General features: G+C 53.9%; 1 protein-coding gene across 1 annotated transcript in view; it reads right to left on the bottom strand.

Annotated features, from left to right (window-relative positions):
- The window catches only part of SHANK1 (SH3 and multiple ankyrin repeat domains 1), a 43,949-nt gene that overhangs the window by 12,073 nt on the left and 19,644 nt on the right, over positions 1–12,232 (bottom strand). The window contains 6 exon segments of the mRNA XM_045531040.1: positions 5,869–5,987; positions 6,371–6,439; positions 7,220–7,300; positions 7,563–7,698; positions 8,143–8,267; positions 8,496–8,578. Of these exon segments, the coding sequence (XP_045386996.1) occupies positions 5,869–5,987; positions 6,371–6,439; positions 7,220–7,300; positions 7,563–7,698; positions 8,143–8,267; positions 8,496–8,578 (613 nt within the window).

The raw sequence follows: 12,232 nt of genomic DNA, 5'->3' as shown, positions 1-12,232 counted from the left end.
AGAGAAGGGTCTTGTCCTAGATCAGCCAGTGACTAAGGAGGAGATTAAAGAGGCATCAGAGAAAACAGATCAGAGTGGCTAGAAAATGCTAAGATCAAATGACAGGGGGGAACGGAGGGGTGGAAAGAGGGAGGAGAAGGGGATGTGACCAGGCAGAAAGGCTGCAGGGCTGCTGAGAAGGCTGAGAGGAGAGTCCAGAGGACAGGAATCCTGAGGAGAGGAGGAAGGGGAGGTGGTGGGGTCAGAGGGACTGGGGGTGTCAGGGTGATGGGGAGGGGCCAGGATGACAGCAGAGGGGTGAGAATGATGAGAAGGGTCAAAGTTGACAGGGCAAGGGTCAGGGTGCAGAGAAGGATCAGAGGGAACTGGTTAGAGTGACAGTGGAGCAGTTAGAGCGACAGGGAAGGTTCAGAGTGACAGAGGAGGGGTGCCCCGACTGAAGAGGATGAGAGTGACCAGGGGGTGTTAGATTCGCAAACTGACAAAAGACACTTCGATGTGGAAGAGGAAGGCTCAAAAAATGGGTTAGATTGACATAAGAAGGGTCAGAGCGACCGAGGCGTCAGAATGAAGGAACAGCCATTAACACTGTCTGAGGAGGCGGCGGACTCCAGAGGGGGCAGGCTGACCTCCACCAACTACGGGGAACATCCTCTCCCGCGCAGAGGGCGAAGCCAATCAGAACGAGCCAGCTGCTCATGACGTCACCGGCTGCCGGGCAGACTACCCCCTCAGAGAGCCGGCCTGCGGGCCCGGTTACCCTGTCACCTCCTCAATGGCTGTGCGCGCCCTGGTGCTGGGGCGAGGAATGACAAAGGGCTGGGACATTTCTGCTAGGGAGACAGCCCCTGAGAGGGGCTGGGGGAGAGAACAGGGAGGAAGATAGATGGAGAGACAGAGATAGAAGGGGACACAGAGACAGAAGTGGGGAGACTGCAACATAGATGGGGAGACAGAGACAGAGATGGGGAGACAGAGATGGGGAGACAAAGACAGAGATGGGGAGAGAGAGATGGGTATACAGAGACAGAGGTGGGGGCACAGAGATGGGGAGAGAGAAAGATGAGGAGAATGAGAGATGTGGAGGAGGGGGAGGCAGAGATTGGGTGCAGAAGCGGGAGGGACAGATGACTGAGGGACAAGAGAATTGGAACAGCCGGGGAAGCAAGAGGGGCCCAGAGGGGCGGGGAGGGAAAGGCCTTCCCGACCACCCTGATGAGGACAGCGCCGGAGCAGCCCCAGGAGGGAAAGACAGAGCAAGGACAGAGTGAGAGATTCCCAGCCTGAGTGAGAGACAGGCTGAAACCGGCACCCATGCACAGACTGGGGGGACAAGGGAGCCCTCGGTGTCAGTGGTCGGGCAACAGAGACGGTAGCTGAGAAAGCCAGAGCCGTACAGACAGGACAGACAGACGGACAGCTGAGCCCTAGGAGACACAGCCCAAGAACCGCCTTGACCCACAGCGGATCTGCCTGGGCTCTCCGCGGGTCTCCTCCCCGCCTCCCGTAGGCGGCAGGCCAGACTGTGTCTTTGGGGAAGGGTTGACATCTCCCAGTTTCCAAGTCCTTAAATAGTGGCAGCTTATACAATGTTTTGCCCTTGTTCACTGTTGTACAGACCTGACCCAGAAGCCTTGGGTGACCATGTGCCCCGGCCCTGCCTCTGGTCTCGATGCAGAGGGTTCGGGCAGGAGAGTCAAGATGGGAAAGAAACCAAAAAGAATGGGAGAGAGAGACACAGGAGAATGAGACCAGACGCCGCCGAGAGAGGGGCACCGAGACGCAGAAACCTCTCGAAGGGGCCTCTGGGGAGGGTGAGAAAGATCAGAATAGCAGGTGGGAAGGGGCAGAGATGGGGACAGAGAGAGCCCCCAACGAGAGAGGGAGGGCTTGGGGGTAACCCAGGGACAGATCCAAGAAGTGAGAGAAGACAAGGGGGGATTCTACAGGGCAAATGACCATTGGGCTCCTAGACACAGGGAAAGGGGCCCCGCAGTAGAACTCAGCTGAGTGCCTGTGAGATTCATGTGTAGGAGGTGGGGGCGGGTAAGCAGCTGGTTTTGTTACTGGCTGGTGTTGGGGCCCATCTTGGGGCAGGGGCTCTCTGGCGCTCAGATGGTGAGTTCTATGAGTACCAGGATCTTGGCTGTCCTGCAACTGAGTTTACACAGGGTGGTGGGCCTAGCACTGTGGCACTTTATGGGCGCTCAGTATATTTGTTAAATGAATGAAAATGGGACTTGCTCTAATCTCTTATCAGAGACTCTGCACTCGGTCTGATACGCTGTTGTGGGGTCTCTGGGGCACATGCAGGGCTCACTGGTGATGAAGGTGGGGTCTCTAGTTTATTTTCTAGCCCGAGGGGCTCACCACATGTTGAGAGCTTGCTGTGCTACAGTTAATCTCATTTAATCCTCGTGAGAACTGGGCACAGTTGGCTTAAGCCCCATTTTACAGAACAGAAAACTGAGATACAGAGAAATTAAGTAACCTGGTCCAAAGTGGCACAGTGAGTTAGAGGAAGTCAGGATTTGAATCCACATTTGTCTGAGGGAAACACCTGGGGGAGGTTTACAGCCCCAGGGAGGGAAATTCAGAGTGAGAGGAGAGTGAGATGCAGTTGGAAGGTGGCATGAAGAAATGGCATCATTGAGGGTATGTTCCAGGCCTCAAATAAATACTGAATAAATGAAGGAGCGAATACGGTGGCATCCTGAATCAAAGCCCACTTAGGGGAAACCCAGGGCTGAAAGTCTTTTACTCTTAGAATGGTGTGGGTCAGTGGCTCTCAATGAGAGGTCATTGTGCCCTCCTTGGGACATTGGGCAGTATCTGGAGACATTCGTTACTGGCATCTAGAGGGTAGAGGCCACAGATGTTGCTGACTATCCTACAATGCACAGGACAGGCCTCCACAACAAAGAAGTATGCAGCCCCAAGTATAGTCAATTCTGGTATGTTCTATGAAGTTGCCACACATTTCTGTCAACCAATCAATATACAACCTTGTTTTATGTGTATTTCTGTTGAAAGACACCTTAATATATATTGTTGATTGATTCGCATGGAACGCACAGCCAACAGCCCTTTAACTCACTGAACGAAGCTTATCTAATACGAGTATTTTCTCCTTAAAGTGCATTGCAGGCTTCCTGCACTAAGGAACACTATACGGCACTTCAACACTGTGCTTGGGGGACATTTTAAACATTGAAATCACCAATAAAAAGCACAAAGATGTAAAAATACATGGCACCAAATAGACCAAGAAAAGAACTCTTGTTCACAATATAAGAGCTGAAATGAGAAGGCAGAACATCACCTCATTCAACCCCATCTGGGTGCGTGCACATAGGGCAACTCAAAATTTTCACTGCTGTGTGTGTGTTTAGGAATAACCACAAAAAACTTGTGCATATTGATTTGGGGGTTCAAATAAATTTTAGCGAGTAGGTGAATTCGCAAAGGCAGAGCCAGAAATAACAAGGACCAACTGTGTCAACAGTGCGGGTGTTAGAAACCTTGGTGTAGGGGAAGAGGACTCGGATCTTGGTTTTGATTTCATATGCACTTGCTGAGAGACCGCAGGCAAGTGAATTCAAATCTCTGAGACTGTTTTATCTGTCAAACGGGGATGCTCTCTCTCCCTCTCCTGCCCCTCCCTCCTTCCCAGGTGGTTGTCGAGAAGTTTGCTGAGGCCTGTGAGGTCGTACTGGAGGGAGAGTGAGGACAGAAGAAGATGACAGAAGGAGAAAACAATGACAAAAAGGTAGGAGGCCAGTTCAGATAAGATTTGGGCTCCATTTAAGGAAGAACTTTGTAAAAGGTCCTTCCACACATAGAATAACTGCAGCGGTAGGTGGTGAGCTCCCTGTCTTCAAGGGCATTCAAGAACAGGCTGGAAGAGGACTGGAGAAAGAGGCAGCAGAGGGGATTAAGAAATAAGAAGTGGTGTTTGGGCTAGATTCCAGCTGATGTCCCCAGGTGATGGCCTGGGTGTCTGTGGAACTCAGAGCCAGATAGGAAGTTTCAAAAACTCCAGGGTAAATGTTTTGGGGAAGGTGGGAATGACTTCCTCATATCAGAGGGCACAAGAAAAACATCTCTCAGACTGAGGAAATGGGGGAAAGAAGGAAGCCACCACTTGTCGAGAGCCTGTTGTGCTGGGAGTTGATCTCATTTAATCCTCCTACAAGCCCAGCAAGGTTTAGCTTTAACCCCATTTTACAGAGCAGGAAACTGAGACGCAGAAATTTAAGCAGTGTGGTCCAAAACGACGCAGTAAGCTAGAGGAAGTCAGGATTTGAAACCATGTCCTGCCTGGCTCTGATGCTCATGTGCTTTGGACACTTACACTGAGCCCGAGGGAAGGTGGGCTCAGGAGGTGACCCCTTAACAGCTGCAGGGATTTCAAATTCTTTGAGAAACCAAGGCCCAGTGCAAAGTGAGGGCCTGCAGCCCACAGGGCACTCTTCCAGGCCCTGAGAAGTGGCCGAGGACCCACCACCTATAAATCAGAAAGAAATTCTAGGAGTCTTGGTGCAAAATCTGTCCCCTGTGCTTGATTCTTATAAAAGTACAAGACGCTCTAGAGCAGGTGGTCTAATCCTTGGGGGTGGGCATGTGGACTGACTTTGGGGTGCTTGTGCCCTTGGACAAGAAAAAAAAAAACATGTCTTTATTTTCATTATGCTCCAACGAAAACTCAACCTTTCCTCAATTCAGGATGTAAGCAAGAAACCCTGCGCGTCTCAGCAAGACCTACGCTGCATCCTCAGTAGACATCGCAGCTATTTCCATATCCTATTGCAGTGGCGCAGACTTTTCAAAATAGTGTTTATGTGCCTCAAGATTTTAAAATTAGAGCCGTTAAGATCCACCGCCTGATCTTGCTGTCTAACATGCTGGTGAAAAGCTGATATTATGATATCCCAAATTTTGCTTTTTAAAAATATTTTGCTAACTATATTTTAGTGTAACTTCTTTTGTTATCTTGTATATTTTACTTTATGCATTTATAAGTATTATCTAAGAAGGACTATGCCAGTCCACGGCCCCCTCAAGCCCAAAGAACCCAGTTTTAGAGTAAATGGCCCCTTGGCCACTAGGTGGTGGCTTTGGCCAGAGCGCAGGGCCTGGGCAGAGAAGGAAGCACTAAGGAGAGGTAGGGCAGAGTGTGGCCTCTGGAGGGGACAGCTAGAGGCAGTGGCGCTGACAGCCCTGGTGGGGAATTTGCTCTTGTGACGGGGCACAGCCCGGTGGGGTAGACAACCCGGAAGGGGCCGGCAGAGCCCCACCAGCATAGCCAGGACTATGGCCAGACCATGGGTTCAGAGGCCTGACTGCTTGAATTGAACCCTGCTCCCCTGAGCCTTAGTTTTCCCCTCTGTAAATGGGTCAACAACTGTGCAAACCTCACAGGATGATTCTAAAGAACAAATGAGATAATCCAGGTAAAAGGCAGCATCTAAAAATGATCAATACCCACTGTAGGGTAGCCTTTTGTGGGAAAAAGCAAGCAGAGTGGGGACAGAGATGATAATTACCACGTCCTGAGCACCTATTATTACCCTGGGGGAGCTCCATCGGTGACAACATGGAGGTGGGACAGAGAAGGACAGGAAGAGGTGGGACAAGAAAGTGAGCATGAGCAGGGATGGCAAGTGGAAAGAGGAAAGGAGAGAGATGGCATCTGGGGGCAGGGGATAAGGAGGAAGAGGATGGGCAGAGAGGAAAGGGGGCCCTCAAGGTGGGGAGAAAGGAGGGAACCCCAGGAGGTGTGTCACCCCTCCAGGACCAGCACGTGACACAAGGAAAAAGCAATGTAGTTCCAGGGTGGTGTGTGCACCCCCGCCCCAAGCCGCCTACCTCAGTGGCAAAGAAGCCTTTGGGTCGGTGTTTGCCCAAGGACGCGAGGCCACCAGGCCCAGGACTCTCGCTTGCACTGATGGTCTGTTGAGCTGCGGCCAAGATTTCATCCAGTTTGTCTAGGGGAGGTGAACGGGGGTGGGAAGACAGTGAAATGAAGTTTGCTTTGGCCGCTGGGAGCTCTTGTTCATACAGAGCACCTGTACGAACCAGCGAAGGGCAGCCCTGGCTGCGTGCTGGTGGACGGGCAGTCGGGCTGGGAGACACAAGCTCCCGGGCCAGCAGGCCGCACCCGGGGACGGGAAGGGGTGAGCGCAGGGCATCGGCCAGCTGTCGTGGGAAGGGGGAGTGGGGAGATTGTGGCCTCCTTGGGGTATGAGGGTGAGGAGCTCAGAGGTGGCCGAAGGGTGCGCGGGAGGGAAGGGGGTGGAGTGGACGTGGCACCCCGAGGCCCGGGACGTGGGGGGCGGGCAGCCCTGGGAGCAGGGCTGGGCAGTCTTACTGAGAGCCATCTGATACACGGTCCGCTTTTTCTCCATGCTGGGTACCGGCGCAGGCTGCTGCTCGTACTCTGTGGGCAAAGGACACGGATGAAGCCAGGGCGCCCCTGCCGGACACGACGGAGCGGGCTCGGCCAGTGGGCGTGGCCAGAGGGTGCGGGCCAGTGGGCGTGGCCAGCGGGCGTGCGCAAGCGCGAGTGGGGCAGTGAGGGGCCGGGGTCGGGAGGGGGCTAGTCCGCCGGCGGGTTCGGGAGACCCGGGCCCTCCCACCAGTCCTGTGCCCACTCACCACTCTTCTTCTTCCAGGGGGAGACTAGCCCGGGGGGGAGGCAGTAGAGGAGCCAAGAGTTAGGACGACTGGGGAAGGCGAGGGGCCCACTCTCTGGAACACCCACCTCCCTTGGGGCCCCCGGGGTGGGGGCGGTCAGCTGTCAGAGCCGCCCAACTCAGGGGAAACCGGACCCCCCAGGTCCACTTGGCCTCGTCTGGAGGGCGGGGCTCGCTTTCCTCTGTTATTGGGGGTTTGGGGGAGCTAGTGGAGGGAGAGATGGAGAATTGGGGTGGGGCGAGGTGGGACAGAAGTAAGGAGACAGCACGACCCGCAGAGAGGGTCACACACAGACCCTGAGAGAGACCCCAACAGAGAAACAGATACAAGAGGACAGAGGAAAGCAGGCTCTCAGACACCCATTCCCCGCGACACACACGCAGGCCAGAGAGTCCGACCCATGGGTTGGGGGACAGGATGAGGACAAGACCCCTGGTAACTAACAACACTAACAAACTCAAGGGACGGTCCAGCCCACCTTGCCCTCTCCCTCCCGGCCCTTGCAGCAGCCGCGTAGGCTCACCCATCTCCTCCAGCTCCGAGGTCATAGACTTGGACCGCAGGGAGATGGTTGGGGGTGGGAGTCGCTTAGCCTGCTGGGGTGCTGCAAAGGTGATGGGGAGGCATCAGGGTCTCAGGGGAGAAGCCTCCACTCGCTCCACCACCACAGTGCTCCCAGAGGTGGGGGAATAGCCACCGCCAGCATGCTGAGCCCTCCCTGCCTCAGTTTCTCCCCAGAAAGGTCATGAACAAGCAGCTTTGGGGACAGGAAGGCCTTGGGTGGTAAGGGCCAGTCATCACGACTCCTGAGGGTCTCAGTCTGGTGGCAGTGGGGTGCCCAGGCCTGGCCCGCAGTGGTGGAGCACCTTTCTTATGGACGGCCTCATCCATGTCCGGGTGCCTGGTGACCATCACCACCTTGACCATCAGCGTGTTGCCCCCTTGGCGGATCATGTTCACCACCTGTCGGTGTCCGACCTTCACCACATTCTGCCCGTTCACCTGTGGCACAGACACACCCGAAATGACACAGAGTAGATGAGAGGAGGGCTGCTTTCAACTTTAGAGTCCCCAGTGAACTGGCCTCTTACCTTGCCCTGTCCATGACCCTCTGACCCTTCATACCATTGCCTCTCTTGTCCCCATGTCCCTCTCCCTGTAACTCTCCTGGCCCTAGGGTTGAGAAGAGGCTTGGCCCACCCTATTCACTTCTCTGTTCCTCCTTGTCCTCCTGTATTGTGTGTGCACGTGCACACACGTGCACTGGGGACATCTCTGTGCCATTCTTTTGAGATTCTTCAGTCGCTGAAGGAAGCAGAGGCTAGCTGGAGGGTGGGCAGTGGGGCTGGGAAGCCTGGTGCCAAAGGAGAATCTGGGGGCAGGCAGCCGGAGCCTGGCCTGGGGATTTGTCACCAGGGTTCCAGGGAAGAGGGGGCCAGGACTCACCTCGATGAGGAAGTCTCCCATTCGCAGTCCAGCTCTCCATGCCACGCCACCCTCGTCCACTGACTCCAGGTACTGCAGCGCCGGGAAGGCCGGGGTGGGGGTGAACTCCTCGATGGGGGTCTGCGCTGCAGACGGGGAGGAGCCGGCGGGGTCGGAGGGGAGGGGGTGGAGAGGCCGAGCAGGGGATGGGGCTCAGACCCAAGTCACGGAGGCCTCACCGTAGCTGAGGGACCAGCACCCCAGGGTGGGGTGGTGGGCGGGCTGGGGTCCCTTCTCCTTTCCATCCCCCCCACCTGGCCCTGCTCCCAGGGTCACAGTGCCCTTCTCCCATCCCCTCCTCAGCTGGCACTCACCCTTGGCCCCTCGCAGCACGAACCCAAACCCCTCATTGTCCTTCTTCTGCAGCAAGACTGTCTTCTCCTTAATGATGTAATCGCTGGCAGGGAGGCAGGAGGGATGGGGGGTGGGGGGTGGAGAAGGGATCATGAGACACAGCCGGTGCCCCACCCGGCAACCCAGTGCCCGATCCCCTGCACCTCCTAGCATCTCTCTCACCCACTCCGTGTGCGTATGCTTGCAGCAGCCCTGACAGGCCTCCCCCGAAGAGCCCGGAGTGCTCTCTCTCCCACTCACTCTTTCCTCATTCATCCGTCCACGCATCCATCCACCCATCCATTCAGCAAGTAGTTACCGAGCCCACCCTGCGCCAGGCACAGTGGGAAGGATGGGAGCTAAGCCTCCTGATTACCAGACAGCTGGGCTTGGGTCCCTGCTAGCCACTTCCTGTCTGTGACCTTGAGCCCATGACTTTAACCTTTTCGTTTCCTCATCTATAATGGCAGACAATCACAGACTCTACCTGGTGGGGTTGCTGTGGGAGTTCAATGGGGGTCACATGCATATAGTAATTAGCACAGTGCCTGGCACATAGTATGTGCTCAGTAGGATTCGTTCAGTCCTTAGATCAAGATATTAAGTCAAGAGGACATGTACTTCAATGATAGCCCTCCAAACTCCTTTGCTGTATACATATTATAGTAACACCTCCCAAGGTCCCCAAGCATATTGTAATATTGCTTATTATGCACTGTCCAATATGGTGGCCCCTAGCTGCACGTGGCTATTTTTAGGAAAGTTAATCAAAATTAAATCAAACAATCCAGTTCCTCAGTCACAGTGGCCATATTTCAAAGTGCCCAGTAGCCACATGTGGCTTGTGGCTACCACATTGGACAGTGCAGATACAGAACATTTTCATTACTGCAAAGTTCCAGCAGACCGCACTTTGACAGTCTCTGTATTCCCCGCTGCATCTCGAATGTATCTCCTGCATGCAGTCAGTATATTCTAGTAAAATGCAGACTACTCATGAATATGCTGATAGTCCCCAGTGAAGCCACCAAACCCCACCAGCACATTTGGATAAGACTCACATACCCAGTAAATGTCAATGAAACTTAAATACATTTCATTTGTCTCAACACCTGCTCAGGCTCTCTTGAACATCAGCCCCAAATGCCTGACATCACCGCTGTATGCCTCGGAATACACATCCATTCCATTCCAGGAGGGTCCAACGCCCTGGCATACGACAAGAAGACTCACGTACCCTGGCTCCAACCCCACTGCCTTCAGAATACCCAAGAATACCCAGGAGCCACCAGCATGTGTGCCCTGCTATGCCCCAAGTATCCTTCAGGGATGTCTGAAGCCCGTCCCAGTGCATACTTGTAGCAACTCCCCGCCACCATCACACATCCTGGTGTATTCCAACGATATCCAGACTTCAGTAATATCCATGTGGCCCTAACACACTCCAATAATAGCCAAGCATGCTCCCCAATTACCTACCCCCACAAATTCAGCAAAAAATCCCTCTACGAATACTCCAGTATATTTCAGTAACACCCCCACACATCCCAGTATGCTCCAATAATAACTCCCCCTCACTCTGATCGCAGTATATTCCCATAACACACCCCCTGAACACATCCCAGAACACGCCAATGATACCTAACGTGCTCCTACTGTATTTTGGTACCACCCCCCCACAAGCACTCCTGTATACTCCCATGACCCCCACGACTCCCACTGTAAAATCCATACATTTGCACCATGGTGGAGGTGTTCTGGATGGGCGTGTGTATGCCCTCCCTGCCCCACCCTCCTCATCGTGCCTCAGCGTGCAAACAACACATGTGCACACATGTACATACCCCAGCAATTATCCTTGCTCAGAGTTCATCACGGTCCAGTAAACATATCCACACCATATTTGCCATGTCTTCCTCCCCCTGGTTTTATATTCAGCCCAGGGGGCAGCCACCTTAGTAGCTGGGTGGAGCAGGGGTTGGCAGACAAGGAGGATGGGGGTTGAAAGGGCTGAATGAGGGAAGGGGAAGGGGGAGGGGAAGGGAGAAATGAGGCCAAGAGGGCTCGAACAGTGAGTGGACAGGGTCGGTGGAAATTGGTTCAGAGGTCAGAGCTGCCTGCTCCCAACCATGCATTCTGTGATGTCCTCATCCCCACTTTTGTCCCTGCCACAAACCCTGAGGACCTCCTCCAAGCCCTCATGCCCTTGTGACTCCCATACCCCTTCCAGCACCCCAGGCACTCCCAACAGCCAGCAGCCTTCTTTGCTGTTGGCATTCAAAGCCTTATCTCTCCCTGTCTTTCACCTGCCCCCTGGAATCTCTTGTTTACCCCCACAATAGCCTCACACCCATAAATAAGCCTTCCCCAAATGTCACCCAATATAATCCCTAAAACTGCCATGGTCCATGATATGCCAGTAAGGAGCACTTGCTATGGGCTAGGTAGTATTTGAAACCCTTCACAGGTAAATATGAAATTGTCCTCTCACAACCAGCCTCTGAGGTAGGGATAAGTACTAGCTCTACTTTACAGGTGAGGAAACAGAGGCACAGAAAGGTTAAGTAACTTGCCTGAGGTCACACAGTAATATTCTTCAACAATACCAAGAAACTACTTGGGTTGCTGCAGTAGAAATACCCTCCACTCCACAGCACCCAAATGCCTTAAGCACATATATGTCCACTCCAAATTCACCATGAGCATGCCCCTCCAGCACCTGAAACTTACTCCAGCGTATGTCAATAACACAGCAGCAACCAGTAACACTGAACTTAATGCTGAGCACCAGACACTATTCCACTTTACATTTACTTGTTCATTTAGTCCTCACAACGCCCGCCCCCGGCAGCGGGGGGTTGACTGTTATTGTTTCCATTTTATAGATGAAGAAACTGAGACACAGAGAAATAACTTGTTCAAGATCACATCAGCTAGAAAATGGTCAAAGCCAAGATTTGAATTCTCACAGGCAACACATATACCCCATAGGTCAGACACCCCCAGATCAGAAGAGCATCCCCTGTCCCTCCTTCTCAAAGCCCCATCCTGTGCATGCTCCTCTCTCCTCCCCTTGACTTTTTCACCCAATCCCCAGCTATACGTGCTCCCCTGTCACTACATTCTGCTTGAACTTCCCAACTGCCCTCCTGCCCCACAGCTTCCTGAATCTCTATTCTCCGTCCACCCGGTTCCCATGCACCCCTTCTCCTCCCTGCACCTCATCCCCCACTGCGCTGTGCCCTTGTTAAAGTCCACATCTCCCTACCCACCCCCATCAGTCCTCACACCACCCGCGACCATCCCTTCACCTACCACGTTGCCCTGATGTCCCACATGCCTTTTCCCAGCGTGTTCTCCTCAGACTTCGGTGACCTGGCCACCCCTCCCATGCCACCTCTTCCCCTCTCTTTGCTCCATCCTTCCCACATCCTCTTGCAGCTCCAGCTCCGTATATAACCCCACTGGATCCCCCACAGCACCCTGGCTCCTTTCATACTCCCCAGTCGCCCCCCTTCTCATCGGTGAAAACTTCTTTCTACTTTTGCAGCCTCCATTCAGCTCCTCACACACCCGCTGCCTCCTCTACGTGCAGCTGCAGTTCACATCCCTTCCCTGCAGCCTCTCCGTGCTGCCACACGGCCCAAATCCCCACCCCCAAGTCCTGTTTGCATTCCCCTCATTCCCTCCTCACCCCAATTCTCTGCACCCTCCGTGC

This window comes from Lemur catta, chromosome 19 (assembly GCF_020740605.2).
Source record: "Lemur catta isolate mLemCat1 chromosome 19, mLemCat1.pri, whole genome shotgun sequence".
Taxonomy (NCBI): domain Eukaryota; kingdom Metazoa; phylum Chordata; class Mammalia; order Primates; family Lemuridae; genus Lemur; species Lemur catta.
This window is presented reverse-complemented; position numbering and strand designations above follow the sequence as displayed.